Raw genomic sequence first — 23558 nt, forward strand, 5'->3', positions numbered from 1 at the left:
GTCCTGCTAGCTAGGGACGATGGGACTTGTTGTCCAACAGCACTGGAGACTCAAGTTTGGGAAACACCAGTCTAGAGTCTCACAGGAGACCCATCCCTGCTCCAAACAATTGTGAAGAAGAAGCACATTTTGTCACCCTTCCAGACTGTCAGTTTATACGGAGCAACTAAATGAGCCCTGACTCTTGAAACATTCCTTGGTTGCGTATTGATTGTGAAGCTTTTTTAAAAAGAAAAACACTACTGCAATTCAGACTAATTTAAAAATCAATGGGTTTTCTTAGGCCGTTTGTTTCTGTTGGGTGTGGATTGCACTCAGTATCACAGCTGTCAACGTTTCCCTTTTTTAAAGGGAAATTCCCTTATTCTGAATAGGATTCCTCGCAAGAAAAGGGAAAAGTTGACAGCTATGCTCAGTATCAGCTGGTTGTTACTAAAAGGGTACGAAAATTGGGGCAGATCCTTCAGAAACTTACACCAAATGCAGACGTGCCATTTCCCCAATCTCTTTCACCATGGTTGAGAAATTCGAAAGCGATACTTTGGCACTACACTTTACTGCTTTGCTCAACTCAGTCACTTTAAAAATAAAGTAAGTTTGCATTTAAGTTAGCTATTTCCAGGATCCGATCCTACCAAGCCACAAAATTTCCTGTTGAAGATAATGGGTGTTATATAAAAGTGTATTTTTTTGTAAGAAGAATCCTTTCCGTCTCTTTTTTAACTGTTTATAGATGCAGCAATATAATATTTGTGTTCTGAACTGCAACAACTTTTAAGCGTGCAGCAAAATTGAAATGAAAAGTAGTTTTCGTGTATATGCTTGTGAAATGCTAGTCATGTGTTTCCTTGGAAAGTTTGCATTCTGTAATTGGAGGGATTTTATGTTCATTATAAAGATGCTAAATGCTAGGTACTTACTAAACCCATTTATGAGTCGACGGCACTAGAGTCATCGGCAAATAGTTATTGGAGATATGTAAGCTTTTACACAACACGTGGATATGAATGATTGGTTGGCGAACAAGATTCCCTAAAGGGTATGCACACCAACCTAGTTAGAATTTGAGCGCCCTACCTGGTCATTAGAGTGGCTGTATTTGGACATTGTGGCCTTCCAGGTGTTGGACTACAACTCCTAACATCCCTGACTGGGCTTGATGGGAGTTGCAGCCCAAAAACATTTTCGAGGGCCACAACCTTCTCATCCCTACACACCATGAACAAGTCTGACCTCTTGAGTTCTGCTACACCTCCTTTCCCTCTTCTCTTTCAAAACTTTGATGAACACTTAACTATAGTTAATTTTAGCATGTGTGCTTCAGAAACTATGGTTTGACATTGAGCTTATCTGAAACTAGGTATGAAGTTTAGTATGAACCACATTTTGCTGCTCAAAAAAACATACAAATCACAATTAGCTACAGCTAACTTGATACAACTAACTAGATGCAGCTAACTAGGACGCAGGTGGTGCTGTGGGTTAAAATACAGAGCCTAGGACTTGCTGATCAGAAGGTTGCCGGTTCGAATCCCCGCGACGGAGTGAGCTCCCGTTGCTCGGTCCCTGCTCCTGCCAACCTAGCAGCTCGAAAGCACGTCAAAGTGCAAGTAGATAAATAGGTACTGCTCCGGCGGGAAGGTAAAGGGCATTTCCGTGCGCTGCTCTGGTTCGCCAGAAGCGGCTTAGCCATGCTGGCCACATGACCCAGAAGCTGTACGCTGGCTCCCTCAGCCAATAAAGCGAGATGAGCGCTGCAACCTCAGAGTCAGGCACGACTGGACCTAATGGCCAGGGATCCGTTTAACTTTACCTTAACTAGATACAATAGCTCCTAAACTCCCATCTTTTAGCCATGCACACAGGCTCCTAAGGAGGCTAGACTTATCCACATCATGCTAAACTACAGTTCATTGTGAATGTGGCCTTTTGTAAAAGGGACTGGTGAATTAAGGTTCCTATCTTATTTATGAACAGAAGCTTTGTTCATAAGACACAGAGAACGAGGCACAGATTATTTGCAAAGTACAGGCTTTCTATGCAGACTAGCATCTCCAAGAAGGATTGGGAAAGATGGCTGTCTAAAATCCTGGAAAGCCAGACAGTTTACGCCCCTCTAAGCTAGGTGGAGGGATGGGGGTGGCGCTGTGGGTTAAACCACAGAGCCTAGGACTTGCCAGTCAGAAGGTTGGTGGTTCAAATTCCCGTGACGGGGTGAGCTCCTGTTGCTCGGTCCCTGCTCCTGCCAACCTAGCAGTTTGAAAGCACATCAAAGTGCAAGTAGATAAATAGGTACCGCTCTGGCGAGAAGGTAAAGGGCATTTCCGTGCGCTGCTCTGGCTTGCCAGAAGCGGCTTAGTCATGCTGGCCACATGACCTGGAAGCTGTACGCCGGCTCCCTCGGCCAATAAAGTAAGATGAGCGCCACAACCCCAGAGTCGGTCACGACTGGACCTAATGGTCAGGGGTCCCTTTACCTTTAAGCTAGGTGGACCAATGCTCAGACTCAGTCCTAGATGGGGAAAATCAACAAATGAGTATTTCTCAGTCCTGCATCTTTCCATGCTGAAAAAGCAACATCAGTTGTGAGCAGGGAAAAAGCAGGTTGCATGCCATTACTTTCCTGCTGGAGGCAGGGAGAAAGAAGAAGACTCCACTTTCACTCCTTCCAATTCAGCTGATAAAGCAGCATAGGAACCTGGTGCCTCTCATGAGCTGAAAATACAAGCAGAGAAGTACAGTAGTCAAATGCCTCTGCAGTTAGTAATGCCACAGATGCTAGCCAATTGGTGCCCTCCACAACTGGCTTTCTCCTAGTTCAAGATTAACCAGGCTGCAGATTTTCAAAAAAACTGATTTTATTTTTTTCAGAACTTACCCTGGAAGTGGAAAAATGTTATGTTTGCACTGAATGCAGTGAGGGCAGCTCTAAGACAGCACCAAAGCTCTCCAAATAATAGCTGTTTGTAAGGGATACTGTGTAATAATATAGAAAGTGTAAGTTATATTGCTTCAATCCAGATTTAAATTATTGAGCTTTTGGTAGCTGGTAGTTCAGCCCACAATCTGAAATTCACTAATGGGGCATAGTTGTTGGTTTTTTAAAAAAACAATATTTAAATAAGAAAAAAAGGAGATGTAAATATACTAGATATGAAGGTTTCTAGCTGCATAAGCAAATATGTAGTGTAGCTGGTATTTTGTTGTTACATGGGAACATATTGAGTCTTCTGCAGACCTTGACAAATCACTTCCCACGGTTTTGGTTTGGAAAATGGATTTCTGTGCTTATGCCTGTAACAAATCAAAATGCACTATAAAAAAACCTGTAAACGTTAAGAGTTCATTGTGCAATAACTAAGTCGACACACTGCACCCTCTGATTAGGCAGTATTTATTGATGATATATTTTGAGTTTTGAATGGAATATATTGTGTTGATAGTTACGAATGGCCTCAGTATAATAAATTGTATTTTACATATTGAGAATCTTTGGCTCTTTGATTGTTTCTGAATGCTTTTTGATGAGGCAACGTTTTGTTTATTTTGCCATGTGTTCTCAATATGAAGACGGGTTTCTTTGGATCTTGTGCAACACAAGCCTATGCACGCCTTACAGAAGGAAGTCCAAGTTCAGCAGGGCTTACTGCCAGATACCTTCGTATAGGATTGCATCATTGCCTTAGTCTAGACTAAGACTGTGTACATCTTATATTTTTAAAGCACGTCCCTCTCCAAATAATTCTGGGCACTGTAGTTCATGAAGGGTTTCTGGGAATTCTGTGAGGGCTAAACTACAATGCCCAGAATTCTTTGAGGGAAAGAAAGCGTTTCAAGTGTGTTTTGAAGATACACAGAGAAAGTGAAATGCAACGTTTTTAGGCTACAGTCGTATATACACTTACATGGGAGTAAATGTCATTGACCTCATTGAAACTTTGCTCTGAGGAATGCACTCTCAGCCAGTTAAACAGTTTGATTAAAAGTTTGTTCCTAATGAATCAGTCACCGTATAATTCATCTTCAAATCATGCTCATACAAGTATAATATATGCTCATATAAGTATAAAAGCTGCAGACAGCAAGCACCGTGTTCAACGAGTCATTCCTTGCTTTGTGAAACAGTTGCTTGATGTGACTTGTACATGTATTATCTGGGGAAAAAGAGTTTTTGCCACTACAGTGGTGTCTTGGTTCTCAAACGGCTTGTTGAGAACAAATCAGCTCCAAAATGCCAAAAACCTGGAAGTTATTGTTCCAGTTTTCGAACACTTTTCGGAAGCTGAACATCTGATGCGACTTCCACTTGAGTGCAGGAAGCTCCTGCAGCCAACAAGAAGCCGTGCATTGGTTTTTGAACAGTTTCAGGAGTCGAACTGACTTCCAGAATGGATTAAGTTCAAGAACCAAGGTATCACTGTACTGGATTGGATCCACATGAAGCTAGGTGCACGTAAGTGTCCCTGAAATCAAAAGCCTAGGGTTCAGTCCCCAGGAACTCCAGGCCCTTGGGAGTCCTTGTTCTTCAGCTAGGCATTGTTGGAAGCACAACAGGGGCCATTCAGTTAGTAACGATGGGTTAATTGGCATGATCCTTGCTGAGGTAACACAAGTTCTTATTGTCTGTGTAGTTCTGAGGAGCTTTTCCACTGCATGTTAGTCGTATGTGTCTCTGCTATGGACTAGGCCTGAACTACTAAGAAAGACAAAACTTCCCTGTTTATTTCTCATATTACATACTGGTTTTGGTCAGTAAAGCATTGGTTCCTTTTCTTTCTGGACACTGTTTAAATCAGGCTTCCTCAACCTCGGCCCTCCAGATGTTTTGAGACTACAATTCCCATCATTCCTGACCACTGGTCCTGCTAGCTAGGGATCATGGGAGTTGTAGGCCAAAAACATATGGAGGGCCAAGGTTGAGGAAGCCTGGTTTAAATGATTCTGCTTACAGGCACTCCTGGCATCTAGCAGCTGGGTGAACCTGCACCTGTAGGGCTTGGTGGCTGCTTGGTATCCATCTCCAATTTCAGTCTATTGTCTTGATGGAGAGGTTGGGTTGCCAGGACTCCATGTCTGCCTCATAGTCCCTTGACACAGACTTCTCCTCAGGGATGTTTGCCCTGGGGAGCTCCTCGTCTTCCACTAAAGATGGACCCAGTCCCAGATTTACAGAAGCCATCCTGGGTTCTGATTTGATCCCAGAATGTCCCGCTTTTCCTTAGGATGTTCCTATTTTAATCTGAGAAATATTGAAGGGTGTGGTAGGATGTCCCTATTATCATTGGATAAATGTTGGAGGGTATGGAGTTATGCGACTCCCCAAACCAAGGAGATAAGTACAAGGAGATACAACCTTTAGATGACATCTCAAGGTAGCCCTGTATAGGGAAGTTTTTAAATTTTTAATGTTCTATTATGTTTTTATAAATTTGGAAGCCGCCCAGAGTAGCTGGGGCAACCCTGTCAGATGGGTGGGGAATAAAAATAAAAATAAAAATAGGACATCCCTGTTTTCACTGGAGAAATGTTGGAAGGTATGCTAAAGAGCAGGCATAGGCAAACTCGGTCCTCCAGATGTTTTGGGACCACAACTTCCATCACCCCTAGCTAACAGGACCAGTGGTCAGGGATGATGGGAATTGTAGTCCCAAAACATCTGGAGGGCCAAGTTTTCCTATGCCTGCTAAAGAGGATTCCTCCATGGCAAAAGAGGGTTGAACAACAATAAATCTTCTCTTGATCACAAAGAGGTCTACAACTTAGGTCATGAATAACTTTCTCAAGAATAGAGGAAAGCGTGATGAAGAAACACAACCATTTCAGCTGATATCAAGGTTAAGTAATTTCTTGGGAAACGAAAACTAACTCTCTGTTGATTGGAAACCTGGAAACTCCCAATCCTGAAGTGAAGGCAGTGTTTCTTTTCATTTCAGTGCCAAGGCCTGTCGGTAACAACATTAAGCAAGGGGAAGTCCATCCACACGGAGGTGAAACCAGCTGTGAGCACTGCCAAGGTGCCCCTAATGCAGTGGGAAAAGCATTAGATCTCTGGATGTTGCTGAACTGCAACTCCCATCAACCATTGCAAGCATGGCCAATGGCCAGGGATGATGGGAGTAGCAGTTCAGCAACACCCAGAGGACCATATTCACTTCTGGGCAACCTTCAAGGGGCTTGGGGCACATGCAAGTGGGTTGCAGGGTCAGAGGAAAAATTGGGTGGAGCAATGAATGCAAATTATACATTTGTACAGTGTCAGAAGCTAAGCGTCAGGTATAAGTCAGCAATAAAACAATAAAGCACCCAACTCTTCATTCAAAGGAAGAAAACAGCTCAGTCTTTGTTGTGAACCACCCTATAGATCAGGCATAGGCAACCTTTGGCCCTCCAGATGTTTTGGACTACAATTCCCATCATCCCTGACCATTGGTCCTGTTAGCTAGGGATCATGGGAGTTGTAGGCCAAAGCATCTGGAGGACCGAAGGTTGCCTATGCCTGCTATAGATGCATAAATCATGACATGGTGTAATAGACTGTGTGTTGTCATTCATCTGAAGTTGTACTTACCTAATTTTGAGACCTTTTAAGGAACAGATTATTGTCATTATGTCCTCATATGCAAAACCACAGAATTCAAAGAGGGTGTATTATTACTACTCCTACTACTACTACTACTACTACTATTATTATTTTACTTATACCCTGCCCATGTGGCCAGGTCTTCCCAGCCACTCTGGGTTGCTCCCAAACAGAATATTAAAAACACGATAAAACATCAAACATTAAAAACTTCCCTAAATAGGGCTGCCTTCAGATGTCTTCTAAAAGTCAGGTTGTTGCTTATTTCCTTGACATCTGATGGGAGGGCATTCCACAGAGCGGGTGCCACCACCGAGAAGGCCCTCTGCCTGGTTCCCTGTAGCTTTGCTTCTCGCAGTGAGGGAACCATCAAAAGTGCTGGACCTCAGTGCTGGACCTCAGTGTCTGGGCTGAACGATGGGGGTGGAGATGCTCCTTCAGGTATACTGGACCAAGGCCATTGAGGGCTTTAAAGGTCAGCACCCACACTTTGAATTGTGCTCGGAAACGTACTAGGAGCCAATGTAGGTCTTTCAGGACTGGTGTTATATGGTCTTGGCAGCCACTCCCAGTCACTTTCTTTTTCCCACGACTGTATGTGTAAACAAACCATATGCCATAAAGACACCACACCTCCGCTGCACCTCATTCCCAAAGGAAACACAAGCCCTGGGTAAGCACCTGGAACCCCCTGGAATGTCGTTCCACTTGGAGATTGTAGTATTGTGTGTCTGTGTGTGAGCGCAGCCTCAACAGTGTAATAAAGGCTTTCCTATGTATCCGACATAACACATTGGTGATTCCAGGACTACATTTCTGCAACGCCCTGTGAGTGGGACTTCCCTTCTTTAAGTGCAGAATGCTGCAGCACAGATATTGACAGGGGTGAGATCCTGTCTGCATAGAACACCTATGCTCAGAGCATAGGTGCTGGCACCCTGGGTGCCCAAGCACCCACAAAATTCCCCCTGAAGGGGTTGGGCACCCACAACTTTCGGCGCCAGGGCCATGCACTCTTGGTCGTGGGACCAAGCTGGCACTCCTGGCTCGGAGATCTGTGGCATCTGTCTATATGCTCTTGGGTCAGATTCAAGGTGTTGTTTGTTAGTATAAAAAGCCTCAACAGCTTGGGAACAGCCGAAAGATCACCTCATTCCATATGTGCATATTTTACTACTTAGATCTGGAGAACTGGCATTTAAAAAGTGCCAGACAATGTGCTTCCTGCACTTGAAATAAATCAATCCTTAAGTGCAGCAGCAGCCACTCTTCGGAACTCTCTGCCCATTGATATTAGACAGGCAAAATTACTGTCTTGTTTTGGTGCCTGCTAAAAACTTTTTTTGTTCCAGCAAGCCTACCTAAGCATATATCACTTAATCTTGTTATGTTCTTTTAACGAGGATTTTTTAATTACTGATATATATATATATATATATATATATATATATATATATATATAGTGTTCATTTTTATTTGCATATACAATGTAGAGGTCCAATAGAATGCAAAATAATTATCAAAACCATGTACAAAATAAAGTCAAAATATTAAACAAAATATCAAAACAATATATAAAATAAAAATACAGTATAAAGCAATCTCAAAATTTAACCAAGTTAAATACAACAGGAAAGAAAACAATATGCCTAGCAGAGCTCAAAAGTACAAAATATTAATGTTACTATTATATTAGCAACATTTAAAAATTGTAACCAATCACTTTATGAAACCATGATTATCTTGTTCTTATGTTACATTTAAATGCAGCAGTAGCAGCTGGAGCAGTTCAGACAAAGGAGGAGAGTAACGAGTTAAGAAGGCAGGTTATTTAGGTCAAGACAATATATTGTTGGCCATCACCTGATTACAGCACTCTTAAAACCCATCTGCACTGTAAATTTAAAGCAGTCTTACACCACTTTAAACAGTCATAGCTCTTGCTAAAGAATCTTGGGGACTGTAATGGTTGCTGAGAATTGTCAGGAGACACCCCCCTTCCTCCTGCCCACAGCTACCTTTCCCAAAGTGGTTTAACCACCCACCCCTCTTCCCAGGGAACTCTGGAAATTGTAGGTCCGTGGAGGGAATAGGGGTCTCCCAGCAACTCTCAACACTCTAAACGAACTACAGTCCCCAGGATTCTTTGGGGGGAAAGCTTCAAATGCATAGTGCGGGTGAGGCCTTTAATCTGCTCATTGTAGGCGCTGCAGTAATTTAATGTATTAGTTTAGAATATGCATACATTCCCTGTTATGAGAAAAATGACAGCCCTAAAGAGGAGGAAAAAACATGATTTTTGTTTTTGGATGTGGCCCAAATGTCACTGGAAATACAGTATACTAAGAGAGACTGTCCACTCCCTTCTCTCACTGGTGGTGCATGCCACCTGCAGCTTTTATAAACATCTGTAAAAGTGGTTTTTTTAAAAAAACGCCAGTGAAATGATTAACTGGGAACATCTTTTTACTGGATCAAAGCTTTCTTAATTGACTGATCTACCTTCCCTAATCACTGCAACGTGACCTTGGGCCAGCCACCATCTCTTAGCCTAACCACTCACGGCACTTTAAACTCCTTGGAAGATGAAAGTGGTCTATAAATTTAATAAATGCAAGAAATAAGAGCCAGTATGGTGTAATGGTTTGAGCGTTGGGCTGGGACCTGGAAGACCAGGGTTCGAATCCTCACTGGGCCATGAAGCTCACTGGGTGACCTTTGGCCAGTTACCGCCTTTAGCCTGACCTACCTCACAGGGTTGCTGTGAAGATGAAATGGGCAGGAGAACCATGGACACCTCCTTGAGATCATGAGAAGCTAAAGGTGGCATATAATTTAGCTTATGAACAACCCCCCCCCCCAGTAGTCAAGGTGCCAAATATCAGACGCACCCATCCTGGCCCTGAGGCATGGGTGTAGTCAAAGGGGGGGGCAATTGCCCCCCACCAAGTAAAACAATAGAAATACTTTACAGACCAATCACGTCGGTTCTGAGCCCCCTAACCAAGTCCTGCCCCCCAGCAAAAATCCAGGCTACGCCCAGGCCCTGAGGATGTGGCGTTTGAAGGACAGCTCCTCGGCATCCCTTGTTCTTGGCGGAATCGGGTCCGACCGCACTGCAAGTAAGACCGGCAGGTCTACTCAGAAGTAAACCTCCCCCCAGCTGAAGAGAATTAGGCACACTCCCAGGTACTTGCGCGCCCCTCCCCAAGACCCCCAGCTGACTGGATGGGGCTTGTAAGCGCCCCCTCGCCCGCTCCAGGCGCCGCGGAGGGGACCCTTGCAGGCGTTTTCCGGCTGCTGCCGCCGCCCCCTCCTCCTCCTCCCCATCGCCGCGGAGCCGAGAGGGAGGCGCTCCGCCCCTCGCGCCAGCCCTGCTGGGGAAACGAGAGACGGGGCGGAGCCGGCGCGCCGTGAAGCCGGCCGGGGACGCGTGGGCGGCTTCTTAGTCCGCCGAGGCGCCGGCACTGGGCCCCGTCGTCGCTCTTGCGCGCTCGCCTCAGCCGCGCCAGCCGAGGGGGCCGCCATGCCGGGCGCGCTGCGCGAGGAGACGGTGCAGCTGATGGCCGACTACTTGCAGCACCGGCTCGGCGGCGGCGGCGGAGGGGGCGCCGCCGCGGTGCTGCCGCCCAGCCGCACGGCCGAGACGCTGCGGCGGGTGGCCGACGAGCTGGAGAGCCGCGAGCGGCCCTCCTTCCGCAGCGCCTGCACGGCGGCCGCCTTGCCGCAGGAGCCGGGCGAGGCGGCCGCGCTGCTGGGCCGGGTGGCGGCGCAGATGGAAGCCGAGGGCGGCCTCAACTGGGGCCGGGTGGTGGCGCTGGTCGTGTTCGCCGGCAACTTGGCGGCGGCGCTGGCCGAGCGCGGCGCTCGCGACCAGACGGCCGCTCTGGCGGAGGCGCTGGCCGCCTACTTGGCCGGGGAGAAGCGAGAGTGGCTGGAGGCGCACGGCGGCTGGGTAAGCGCACGGTAAAGGGGGCGGCCAGCCGGGCGGGAGGGAGGGCAGGCGCGACCCCCTTCCCGTCCCCACCCGCCCCCCGAGCGGCCTGCGCCCCCTCCCGCTCCTCCTGCGACATCCATGGCGCCCCCTCCCCATCATTCTTTGAGGCAACCTCCCGCTTCGCCGCCGGCTGCGGAACGGACCGAGCCTTTTCTCGGCTCGCGCAGTAATGGCTGCGCTTCCGTCCCCGATCTGGCCTTGGCCGCTTTCCCTTTGCCCACCCTCCCTCCGTCCCCCTCCTCGCTCCCAGTGCCTGCAGCGCTGTGGGGTGGGAGGGTGAGGAAGATGAATCGGGTTCCCTCCCCCCCATTGTTGCGCGCTACCGGGCGCAAAGGAGCGCGCAACCGTAGAAAGCCGTGGCGTTCCTTTGGGTACCCCTTTCTCTTCCGGAGGTTTGGGGGGGCGGCTGTGCACGCCTTATGGTGCTTTTGCAATCTCACCCGCTGCGCCCCGCTTCCTGTAGCAGAGCCGGCCCGATGCCCACCTCCCATTCTGCAGGGCCCACCGCCTGCCCGCCCGCCCCTTCCCAGTCCCGGACGCGGACTCCTCGCTGGGAATGACCTTGGCACGCGCGCTTCGCCAGCTGACTTCTCGCTCCGGCGCTTTAATACGCGCATTACCTTCCCTCCTCCCGCCCCACCATCCTCTCCAAAAATTCTCAGGCATTTCTTTCCTATGGGGTGGCGAGCAGCGCCTCCTTTTGCTTCCCTCTCCCCATAACCCCAGTACAGACCACAAGGGGAGCAGCGACGTACAGGAGAAGGAGAGGAGGGGGGCAGAGAGAAAGAGGAATGACTGCTAGGGAGGCCTGGATAATTTTTTTCCCATATAAGGGAAGCAGAAGGCTGTGACAAACCGTGAGAAAGAGCTTTGATGGGGCGTCTGTTCTCATTTCTCTCTTCCCGTCCCCCTTTTCCATTCCATATTGTGGTCTTTGTCCCTCTTAAATTAGCCTGCTTTGGTGTATCTTGGTCTTGCAGCAACCAAATGGGTGCCCTTGCTCAGAAACGATGCTCCATTTTGAGTTTTTGCTTCTGGGGCAACTGCACGGCATATGCCCAGCTGGCTGGCACAGAGAGAGCTCAGGTTCTGCCCTTGAAATCAGTTGTACAACCAAATGTATCTGTTTGACCTTAACACTTGGTTGGGCGTCTTCAGAACTTGGGATACTTTCAGAAGGACCTGGGTGGCAGGAAGACTTGAACTGAGGGGGAAGGTGTGAAATTGAGGTGCCCTGCAATAGCTTGGCCTATGTCACCTCTTTCATTTTTGCTTTGCTTTGCTTTACGTTCTGCAAACCGTGAGCATTTGAAACTTGCTTTAAAAAACAACAACACAACAGCTCAAAGCTGCTTTCCCAAAGAAGCAAGCAGAATCTGCATAGATGCATGGGATTCGGGCAGCTCCATAGATAACAGAAGGTATTGGGAGTCTAGGCTGCTTGGCTACTAGCAATCTAATGATGGAAGGCAGTAAAAACTTTGCTCTGAGGGTCTTCCACTGGCACAGTTTCTGCACTGTGTTTGTACTCTGACCTGTCAATCTGAAAACAGCAGTGCAAAGCCCCATGCTCTGTTCTTCTCTATCTGGACATGGTCTGGAGCAAGAAGGTAGCCGCGTCCTTCAGCGGAGGCTGCTCCTGCAAATGTGCGTTGGTGCACCAGACATGGTGACCTCACCTGTCTGCACTGCAGATAGGGCCCCTGGGGTGGATTTACTGGCTTCTACATACATGTGGGGCATCCACCGTTCTGCATATCTTCTTGCTGGGTGTCCTGAAGAGGTGGATGCCTAGTCTTAAAAAACAACAGCACCCACCCAGTGGTAACTTCAAAGGTGGCTCTGGACGAGAGCTATGGCTTGCCTACACATTTTTTAGCTCAGCAGCAGGTGGAGTGCAGCTGGCTTGCATTAATTTCCTTCCCGCTGTTAATTTAGCCATGTTGTTCAAAGCAAGAGCTGTGCCCCACAGGAAGTGTGGGTGCCCTGGGGTCAAATGGTGGGTGGATCTTAGCCCTTCTTCCTTAGCAAAGGAGCGTTATTCTTATCTCTTGCTCAGTGCGTTCAATTATATAATCATTACGACCAGCTTCAAGGAAGCTCCCCTTGGCTGGCCGAAGTGGTTTTCCAAAAGAAGGCAGTATAGGAACGTGGGGAGCTGCTGTATTCTGAGTCAGGCCATTGTTCCATCTACCTCAATATTGTCTACACTGACTGGCAACAGCTCTCCGGGGATTTGGGCAGGAGTCCCATTTCCCTTCCCAACCTGGGTGTTGAACTTGAAACCTTCTCCATGCAAACCCAGTGCTCTACCACTGAGGTATAGTCCTTCACCAAATAAAGGTGTAGCTTGATTTCTTAGCATGGATAGGTGTGCTCTCCTAGAACAGAGTGGGGAACCTCAGGCCTGGGAGATCAGACGCAGCCCTCCAGGCCCCTCTGTTTGGTCCTTGGGACTTTCCTCCAGGCCGCATCACTCACAAGCCCTGCTTCAAACCTTCCTTGACTGTGTTTGCCTGCCTTGTCCTTGAACGCTGATCATGTTGCTTATGTGTCTGGAAGGTCAGATAAGAGAGCTGTTATGTCCTGAAACTAGCCTGTTGTGCAAAGGAATTTGCCTCCATTGCTCTGCCCACTTTTGACACTGACCTGCAGCCCCAGGAAGGTTGCAGAGAAGAGTGCATATATGATCCTCAGGCTGAAAAGGCTTCCCCATCCCTGCCCTGCAGACTTTGGGAATGTATCTTTGCAAGGGAAGACTGGGAAATGTCTGAGCCACCTCTTCTTCATCCCAACACAGCTCAAATGAAGACTGCCCCCTTGAAGAGTGGGCTAGAAAGAGTGTGGCTTGTTTGATTTATTTCATAAAATTTATACACAGCTTGATTGTAAAAAGAACAACAACCCTCAAAACAGTTTACAAAAGATAAAACAACCCTGTTTTAAAGCATACAAAAGTTAAAATACTAAAACCGATTAAAATTGTTCAACTTTCTAAGCATCTGGGTAGGCTTATCTAAACAGAAATGTTTTTAGCAGGCGCTGAAAACAGTGCACTGAAAGCACCACCTTGATCTCTAGTCAGGGAGTTCCAAAGTTGTAGGTGCTGCTAAACGATTGAGTTATTACAAATGTGAAACGGGTTATTTCATGGCACCTGTACACCAGGAAATACCTTGCATGTTGCCATTGTACTTGACATCATAGAAAACTGAACTGGCATCTCTGAGTTCTACGAAATGTGTTCTTGTAATACAGATGGGAGCTGTCACTTGTTTTGCCCAAACCTTGATTGCAGTGTTAGAAACTCAGATATATAAGCTAGGTGCCAAATGGCTCCTTAAACCAGGGTTACAGTTGCCAAAACGGACTGCCTGGTTGCCAATTTGAGGCCTGGTGGCTTGAAAGTTGTATTTTTCAAGACAACTTTTTGGTTCCTGAAATTCATTCTGATAAAATAAAATATAACGGATATAATTCTACAGGATGTGTTGCTAGTGTGTGAAAGTAGTAAAGATCCAAGGATCCCCAGGCATGCACCTCCTGATGGTGGAGACGTCAGTCACCATCGTGGCACCCAGACATCTTCACTTGGTCATAAGCAGCTGATAGCCAGCTGCAAAATGTGCCTGGCAAATTTCAAATGCTGCTTGACTGATGAAAGTTCTATGTAGCTGATCTCGTGTGCATACATATAAGATGCTAAGATATTCAGGAGTCTGGCCATTTGGGGTTTAAAATACAAGTACATTGGAAGCTTTATCTGGAACCAAGTGTGTCACCCGTGGCTAATGTCTTGCAATCAACTTGGCTCCCTCTTGCTGCTGTTGCGCTTCAACAACTCCCATCAGCCCCAGCCATCTTGGCCAGTGGTAAGGGATGACTGGAGCCTAGTAGCAACAGCTGGAGGGCACCGTGTTGGCTGCCCTGATGCACGGAATAGGTGTTACAAGCTCAACAACCAGTCGTGTATGAACTGTATTCTGGCAGTGATGCGCTCAAGGGCCAAACCAATGGCAAGTCACCTACGTGCGGCTTGCAAGAGCCTAACTGTTGCACAGTTGGTCAAGGAAGCTTTGTTTTGTGCAAAGTGCTTTGTTGTTGTTGCCAAGTGTAGAATGCTTTGTATAAATACACTAGCCGGCAACAACCGACTAGGGCTGGGTGATAACAGCTTTTCAGAATCGCGGTGTATCACCAACCAAACATCATGGTTTGACGTTATACCGCGATGCTGAAAAAACAAAGGTGCGTTGGCCTCTGCCTGCGAGACACCAGCTGAAACTACCCCAGCTCTCAACTCAAGAGCTGAGGTGGTTTCACCCAGGCACTTGTGGGCTGGGTTTACACCACTCAGCCGGGGGGAGGGAAGGTTCCCCCTCCCCAGCTGAGACAGCCCTGGTGTTCTTGCCACTTGCAAGCGGAGCATCAGGGCTCCTTTAACTGCTTGCTGTAGGGGGTCCCCACTCTGCCGCCGGCTTGTGGGAGCCAGCACTGTGCTGGGGGATCCTTTAACTACTGGACTGAGGCAAGGGTAGCTGCACAGTCCTAAGTTGAGCAATTTAAAGATGAAGAGGGAGGAACAAGCTGTATCGGCACCTCACAGCTTGTTTCTCCCTCTGCGCCATATGAGGGCAGAGTGGGATGGCGGTTTCACTCAGCAATGAAACCGCCGTCGCTCCTAAGTCCCTCTGCTCTTGGCGCCCGCTGGAGGAAGTAATTCTTGACTCCCTTCAGTGGACACTGCTAGCAGAGGGACTCGGGAGCTGTGGCAGTTTCACCAGCAATATACTGCTGAGTGAAGCCGACATTGCAGTCTGCTCCTCATACCAGTCCTGGGCGGATATATTGCCCAGGCTTACAACCGACTTAGCATGACTACTGGGTCTAGTCTCTGTGGAGCTACGAGTGTTGGGCATGGAGGCGGAATGGATCTGTGGCCAATATTAGAAACTCAGATATGTAAGCTAGTCACCAAATGGCACCTTAAACCCATGTTGCAGTCGCCACAACAGTATGTCTAGGCACCATTGTCTCCCCACCCCCAGTGGAGTTTATTATTATTAAATTCACTTCTATACTGCTTTATATTTTAAAGAAAAAACCTCAAAGTGGTTTATAACATATTAAAACAATCCAGAATAAAACAAATCTAAGCTTCAAGGGAAATACTGCAGACCCGTCTCTAAGTGACATTTTCCTTTCCCCATATTTATACACCTACTTAATTTATATAGCTGCCCCACAGCAGAAGAACTCTAGGAAGGCAGTGTGGTGTAGTGGTTAGAGTGTTGGACTAGGAGCTGGGAGATAGGGGTTCAAATCCCCAGTCAGTCATGAAGCTAAGGGGGTGACCTTGAGCCAGACACAGCCTCTTAACCTACCTCACACAGTTGTTGTAGGGATTAACCGAGGAGGAGTGGTGAGCCATGTACTGCTTGTAGGAAAAGGGCGGGATATAAATGCAGTAAATAAGCTTATCTGCTTAGCTGTTTAAGAAAGCTGGAGATGCCAGCCAGAGGGAGATCTCCCGAGATCACACGGTCGCAATTGGCGCCTGGCACCTGGCTAATTTCTAACAGTGCCTGTGGCTCTGGGCTTATGAGATGTAAGCAAGTGTCTAACTCTCCAAAGACAACCTTCCAACTTGTGCTCTTTGGCAGCTTGGGGTTCTGGAGGTCCTGCGTGCTGTGCAATTCCTGGTCTTGATCCCGCGAGGAAAGGGTGAAGCTCGATGGCAGGGCATCATTCTTGCACCCATCATCCATAGCCAGCAGGGGCAGCAGTCGGAGATGATAGGAGTGGTAGTCGAGCAACATCTGGGAACCCAAGGTTGAGAGGGGCTGGTGTAGGCAATACTGACCAAGGGGATGACTCCATCATGTTTCCAAGAGTTAAGAGGGTACCTGCATGGAACAGGGTAGAGGGATGGGACTTCAGGATGGAATTCCATTCTGTCTGAGAGTGCTAGGTGGGGCACCATAGGCAGCATGGTGGGGAGCAGTGAGATCATGGAGCCGCTGCTGTCCTTGGGGGTTGTGTTGGTGTGTCGGTTCTCCCATGCTGACTCCTGCCTGCTTTATTGAGGCAGGGGAGTCTTGCGCTTCGAGCGAACGTCTTAACATCTGGCTCTGGAGCTCCCAAAGTAGGCCTGTGGTGATGTGGCCTTGCTCCCTGCCTTGCTGCCTAGCCCTGTAGTTTTCCTGCTGACACGTACGAAAGCCGCGAAACTGAAAGACCACAATTGGAATACATTATTCCAAGTAAGCTGATGAAGGCAGAAGCAGCTGGCAATTCTTTTTGGAAGTTCCCCAGTTGAAGAAGCGCAGATTTTATTTTTCTTCTTCATCGTCAGCTTCTGGGGCTCGTGTGGGAGAGAGGTGCAGCAGGACCGGCTGGTCGTGCTGCCCCAGCTCTCATAAAAACCATGGGCCAAGCCTACGGCTGTTAAACTGGCTTATGGGAAGCTGCTTTGGATGCGAGTTTCTGTTGAGGCAGAGGAATGGCATTCCCCTGGGGCCCTGTTCAAAAGTTGTGTTTGTGCATCAGACCAGCGCATAAGCAGGGTTGCTCCGTGTGGCCGCGCCCCTGAGGTTGCGTGCGCCAGCCAGCCTTCCCCTGCAGCATGCATGTCTGCAGGGACACAGGAAGCCTCTGTGTTCCATGACACGCCCTTGGCCCATCTAGCTTAGTACTGGCTACACTGACTGCCAGCAGCTCTCCAGGGTTTCAAGGTGCCACGGATTGAAGCTTCTGTGTGCAGCACAAATGCTCTCACTTAGCTATGGTCCTTCCACATAGGAGGAGGCCCTTGAGCATCCCTGCATGTGGGCATGCAGGATGTGTGGCCGCCAGGGGATGGCACTGTTTGGCACATGCCGCTCAGTACCACCTGCTCACATGTTGTCCTTGCTTGCGTGTTTACTGGCTCAAAGGGACTTGAGTGTTGGGTGATGCAGGTTAAAGTGGGTCATGGTGCAACAGCCAGCACAAGTATAAGCTTCTCCCAGTGGCCAACTCCATGCCTAGTGGAAACCCCTGAGTGCAACTCTCCCCAGTTGTGATTCCCATGTCTCCAGCGGTGGAGGTCGGACAAAGCCAACACAGTTGTCTGTCACAGGCCTCTAGCAGCTTTGCTCTCCCTCCTTTCCCAGGGATCTACCTGAAACGGGAGAGAACACTGCCAACAAAAGCCTTTGTTTGGTCTTGGATATAATCGGAATGAGAGGGAGAGGGAGAATATTTTAGATTCTTAAGTGCTTGGCGTCCTTCCAAGCCTTGTTATAACTAAAGAACTCCAGCTTCCCACCCCCCTTGACAGAGAGGCTTGTTGTGAGCATGTTCAGGAATTCCTGAGTTAACATAACTTTTTATATAGCCTTGAGCAAAACTCCTCTCTCTTGAATGTAACCGAGGTCATCATGAATGGGTACAAAAATAAAGGAAGGAGAAACATCCCTTGCTAATCTGATGGGTCAGCAATTATAAAGGAATGGCTTTCCTTATTGTTTTTTCCCCTGCCCCAAGCAGAAATGCCTCTTTCCTTATGTTAACTGTAAGGGGTTTCGGCTCTTTCTCCCGCCCCCACTCCTTTCAGTGTAGAGTTTCTTGCCTCTCCGAAGAATCTGGTGCTAACCATTGTTGAGTGGGTGAGGGTTTAAACCTCTGCCAGGAATGTTGAATAATCAACTTCAAAGCAACTATTTCCCACAGTACTGTGGGTAAAGAATACAGAGAAACCTGCATTCAGTTCTCGGTTTTCAAGCAGGCCAAGTAAAAAGTCCATTCAAAGCAGCTTCTTTGGCTGGAAGAGGAATCTGCCCCACTTCACTCCCCACCAAAGCACCTTTGTAATCCTATTCTGCAGAGGACCAGTGCCCCAAGGCACCTACTTCACAAAGGAAGGCATAAAAGAATGTCGTGGACAAAAGCTTCTTTTTCTGTCCCCTGTGAAAGGTGTAACCAGATCCCATTTCCCGGCTATGCGCGAGGATCTGCTTTGAAGCTTGCAGATCCAGTCTGCGGCAGATGAGCTATAGGAGGGACATGTGTTCCTAGTCACATGGTCAGACCACATGACGGTCTCACATGTGTTTGGAAACCACTGTGCCCAGCACTTTCCAGCACACACACACACATGCACGCACACGGCTGTGGTGCTCATGTGGCTTTTGCACATGATGCTCTCTCATCTCTGCGCTATACCTATAAAGGAAATAGTGTCAGTATTCAGAGTCTTACGTGCCCTGCCCTATTTTGTGTCCCGCTGATGCCATTTATTGCAGCAGTTCTGTAGCTTTGATTCCCAACAACGCTGGCCTTGTTCCAGTAGATGGCAGGTGGGATGGGGTTGCCATTGCTTGTGGCGGAAAGGCAAGGCTTTGTGTGGCTCCTTTGTGCACTGGGCTGCCAGCGGCAGCCCAGTGTGCTTGCTTGGTTGTGACTCTTACACAGAAGCAAGGCTTTGAGGTCAGTGCTCTTCACCCTCAGAGGCTGCAGGGGAAAGTTGAAGAAAAAAGTACCTACTAACTGCTGGGTCCAGCTCCTAGAAATTCATGCTAAAGGTTAGAAATCATAGAATTGTAGGGTTGGAAGGGACTCTGAGGATTATCTTGTCCAATGCAGGAATATGCAGTTGTCCCCATACAGGGATCGAACCTGCAACCTTGGCATTATCAGCACTATGCTCTAAGCAACTGAGCTAGAGAGGAGAACAAATACAGAAGCCTAGACCGGACACTGCTCTCATGTGGTTTTCAAATAAAATTGTTGGCTGTCGATCTCTTCTTGCCCTTAATGTCTTTTGGAACCTGCAGTTTCTCTTTTTAATCATAAAGCTCTTTTAAAAACAACAAAACAGCAACACCCAAGGCCCAACTAATTGCCCTGCTGGTGATTCTTAAGCAGTTTGTGGCTGATTGTTATGGCAATAAAATGTGGAAGGGGGATCTTGTTCCCAAAACTCCTGTCTTAAGGATCTGGATTTTGATTCTGCTTTGGAAAACCCATTGTACGTCCAAGCAAGTAGCTGCAAAAGGTGACTGGCTTAATTGTGCCTTCTCCACAGAGGAGCTGAGGGCTTGACTCCCCTGCTGTAGGCAGCCCACCTGAATGCTAATGACCCCACAGCAGCTGCTGGCCAGGAGTGTAAACTGACATTCAGTGGAAAATGCCCCCATTGTTTGCACAAATTAAAGTGTAAAGAACAAAGTTCCGGAAGAAATTAAGAGCATAACTTGTTTACATAGACATCTGCCAAATAGGAGTTCAAACATGACCATCTGGAGTCGTATTACTGCTGCTCTTGATTATTCAGAAGAAAGATCTGGCCGTGCAGCTGCCAGTTCCTTTCTGTCATAGGGCAGCACTGAACTGAGTGGCTCATGGGCCTAAGCAGGGCTGGATTAACTATTTCGGCTGTCAGAGCGGAAGGGTCTTAGCTCAGTGGTAGATCATCTGGCTTGCGTACAGAAGGCCCCAGGGAGGGCTGGGAGACACCTCCCCCTCTGAAATCCTGGAGAGACACTACTGGTTAGAGTTGATGATACTAAGGTAGAAGGACCAATGGTTTTGATTTGGTGTAAGGCAGGTTACTGTGTTCCTTAGAAATTTTCATGCTCTCAGTTTACCAGCTGAGAGACAGGAGAAGAAGAAAAGCACTTGAAGGAAACGAGTGCAGATTATCTCTCTAATTTCAGTACACTTGCTAACTTTCAGATAAGTTCTTCTTGTTGCTGTATTTAGCCTCATGATCTTAATCTAGGCCTGAGTCCAGGGCACATGAAATGGTGGTGTTTGAGAGCAGTGTTCGAAGTTCACCAGGCACATTTTGCACCTGACCATCAACCACTTGCAACCAAATGGAGATGCCCAGGTACCAGGATGGCACCTGACTTCCCCACCATCTGGAGGTGCATGCCTAGGGGATAACTGAAACATTGACTGTTTTCACACATAGCAGCACATCCTGTAGAATTCTGTCCTTTACATTTTATCTGCACAATCAGAATGAATTTCGGGAACCAGAATGCATTTTCTGTGCAGCCTGAGCAGGAGCAGTCAAGTAACGTTACTGTAAATTGTTGTGGCTTGTCTTCGCTTACCCCACTGCCCTGCTCACAGCTGTGATGAAGATTCTTACGTTATGAATGGTCTGTGTAACCATTAAGCAAAAGAGGAAGGGATAGGCCAATATATATGTGGACTGTCCCTGGTTAAAGTGATTTTTCTTCTGTAAGTTCTCAACCCCTCAAGGTTATCATCTGAACTAGCCGCATATTTAACTGATGATCACAGTCAATCCATCATTTGAAAAATAACACTTTAGAGCAATCTTCCCCCAAAATGGTAACTAGACATTCCATTTTGGCGAATATAACCTTGGCTTAAGGAGCCGTTTGGCACCTAGCTTCTGTATGTTGAGTTTCTAGTACTCGTTTAGATACTGTTGATTGGCTCGTTGCTTGTGCGTTTGCCGCTTTGGACACCTTTTGGGAGGAAAAGCGGGCTATAAAGTTAATAAATAAATAAGATTTTGTTCTCTTCTTTCCTAGGATGGCTTCTATCACTTCTTCAACAAACATGGCTCGGATGCAGCTGACCAGAACAGTACCATAAGCAATGCTATAATGGCGGCAGCTGGCTTTGGCTTGGCTGGGCTGGCCTTCCTCCTGGCGGTGCGATAAAAGACTACATCAGTGGACTTGACTTACAGGAAGGAGGGCGAGGTGGAGAAAACTCTCTTCTAACACTGCCAACATGCTGGTGAAGAGTCCATTCTATATTTCTATAATGGTTGGAAGACAGAAGCATATATATATATATTTTTAACTATAAAGTCGGAGCAGAACATTGACAAGCACATAACATTCTAGCAGTACAAGTGAGAAACGAATGCCGCTTAGATTTTTGAGTCCTGAGGTTGGGCATCTACTTGGATCTTGGTGCGTGTGAGAGCTGCAGTTGCCCCAGTTCATCCCGGCAACTGCTAAGCGCTGGATGTTATGCTAAATGTTAATGATGGGCTTGCAATGGAACCCAAGTGAAGATGTGTTTGGATTTCTTCTTTGTGTGTTTGCGTGTATGTTGTGGGGTGCGGGGCGGGACGGGGTGGGGAGATGTTGCCTTGTGAAATGTGAGCCAGTATTAACAAGAATGGGGAGCTTAACTCCACCTGTGCTGCAATGCAAACATTCTGAGGCCACTCGTCAATATATAGCTGCCAGATCCGTATTGCACAGAGCATTATAGCTTACGTGTTTTTGTTATAATGACGTTAGTATAAGTTACACTACAAGTAGGCGACAAGAATGTTGATACCAAAACAGTAAAGTCTGCAGAACCAGTTCTTAACTATTGGAATGCTTGTTTGTTTGTTTTTAATTGGTCTATTTGGAAGTCCATGAGAAGGCTGGGATTTCTGTGGATTTCCTGTCAAATCCATAAACTCCATATAACTTAATATATTTTTTGAAATATTTATCATTGTATAATACTGGTAGCTGATTAACATCTATTTTTGTTAAATGCCTTTTTTTTTTAAAGAAAACAAACAAAACGGAACAAGCTCTCCAAATTGCTTTCTTGGCTGTCCCTGTCGTCTACCTTGTTTAACAGTTCTAGTTTGGATATCTGTTATATTGCATATTGTAAAGAAATAGTCTTCGGAAGTGTTCGATGTCCTTTTCCTTTAGCTTGTACAGTTTTAATATGTGAATAAATATAACTGAATATTTTTATTTTAAATGAGCACCTGTTCTTGGCTTGACCTGCATTTCCATACATTGAAATTGTTTACATGGGCACAAAGCACTTGTAAAACGATGCCTAGGAACCTGTCCTATATCGAATCGGACCAGTTGGTCTACCTAGCCTATTATTGCCTACACTGATTGGCAGCGGCTCTTTGGGGTTTCAGGCCAGGAGTTTTTCCCCAGCCATACCGGGAGATGGCAGGGATTGAACCTGGGAACTTTTGTGTGCAAAGCAGTGCCTTTGTGGGGGAAAGAAAAACGGTTCCTTGAGAAGTGAAAAGAAAAAAGGAAATGGTTCCTTGATATTTTTTTTGATGGTTTTTGCTACAAATGGAGATAAAAATGGTGGCAACTCACTAGTCACATTTTCTGTAAGCTGGGGTAAGGTTTGACAACTACCCTTCTGGATGCATGGCAGATTCTTTGCAGCTAACTTGTCTGCTTATGGAATGCCGGTTGCTGCCCTAGTACATCTTTGTCCAGAGATGACTCTAGCTCTGGGGGTACATTTATTTATTAGCTTTCTGCCCCTCCAAGGAGCTCTGGGTGGCAGCACATGGTTTTTACTCCTCCCTTAAACCACAGAGCCTAGGACTTGCCGATCAGAAGGTCACGGGGTGAGCTCCCGTTGCTCGGTCCCTGCTCCTGCCAACCTAGCAGTTTGAAAGCACGTCAAAAGTGCAAGTAGATAAATTGGTACCGCTCCGGCGGGAAGGTGAACAGCGTTTTCATGTGCTTCTCTGGTTCACCAGAAGCGGCTTAGTCATGCTGGCCACATGACCTGGAAGCTGTACGCTGGCTCCCTCGGCCAATAAAGGGAGATGAGCGCCGCAACCCCAGAGTCGGTCACGACTGAACCAAATGGTCAGGGGTCCCTTTACCTTTACATAACAACAACCCAGTGAAGTAGTTTAGGCTAAGACAGGCTTCCTCAACCTCGGCTCTCCAGATGTTTTTGGCCTACAACTCCCATGATCTCTAGCTAGAAGGACCATTGGTCAGGGATGCTGGGAATTGTAGTCTCAAAACATCTGGAGGGCCGAGGTTGAGGAAGCCTGGGCTAAGAGATGGTGACTGGCCCATGGCCACCCAGAGGAACTTCATGACCGAGTGGGGCTGTTGAACCCTGGCCCCCCAGGTCCTAGTCCAGTGTTTCCCAAACTTGGGTCTCCAGCTGGTTTTGGATCACTGTTTCCATAATTCCTGACCACTGATCCTGCTAGTTAGG

General features: G+C 47.3%; 1 protein-coding gene across 1 annotated transcript; it reads left to right on the forward strand.

The window, feature by feature from the left end:
- Positions 1-9966: 9966 nt before the first annotated feature.
- BCL2L10 (BCL2 like 10) lies at positions 9967-22322 on the forward strand. The gene is made up of 2 exons (XM_053366090.1): positions 9967-10535; positions 21131-22322. The coding sequence occupies exons 1-2, from the start codon at positions 10107-10109 to the stop codon at positions 21260-21262; spliced, it is 561 nt and encodes a 186-aa protein (XP_053222065.1). The 5' UTR covers positions 9967-10106; the 3' UTR covers positions 21263-22322.
- Positions 22323-23558: the final 1236 nt, after the last annotated feature.

The sequence above is a fragment of the Podarcis raffonei genome, chromosome 14, assembly GCF_027172205.1.
Source record: "Podarcis raffonei isolate rPodRaf1 chromosome 14, rPodRaf1.pri, whole genome shotgun sequence".
NCBI lineage: Eukaryota > Metazoa > Chordata > Lepidosauria > Squamata > Lacertidae > Podarcis > Podarcis raffonei.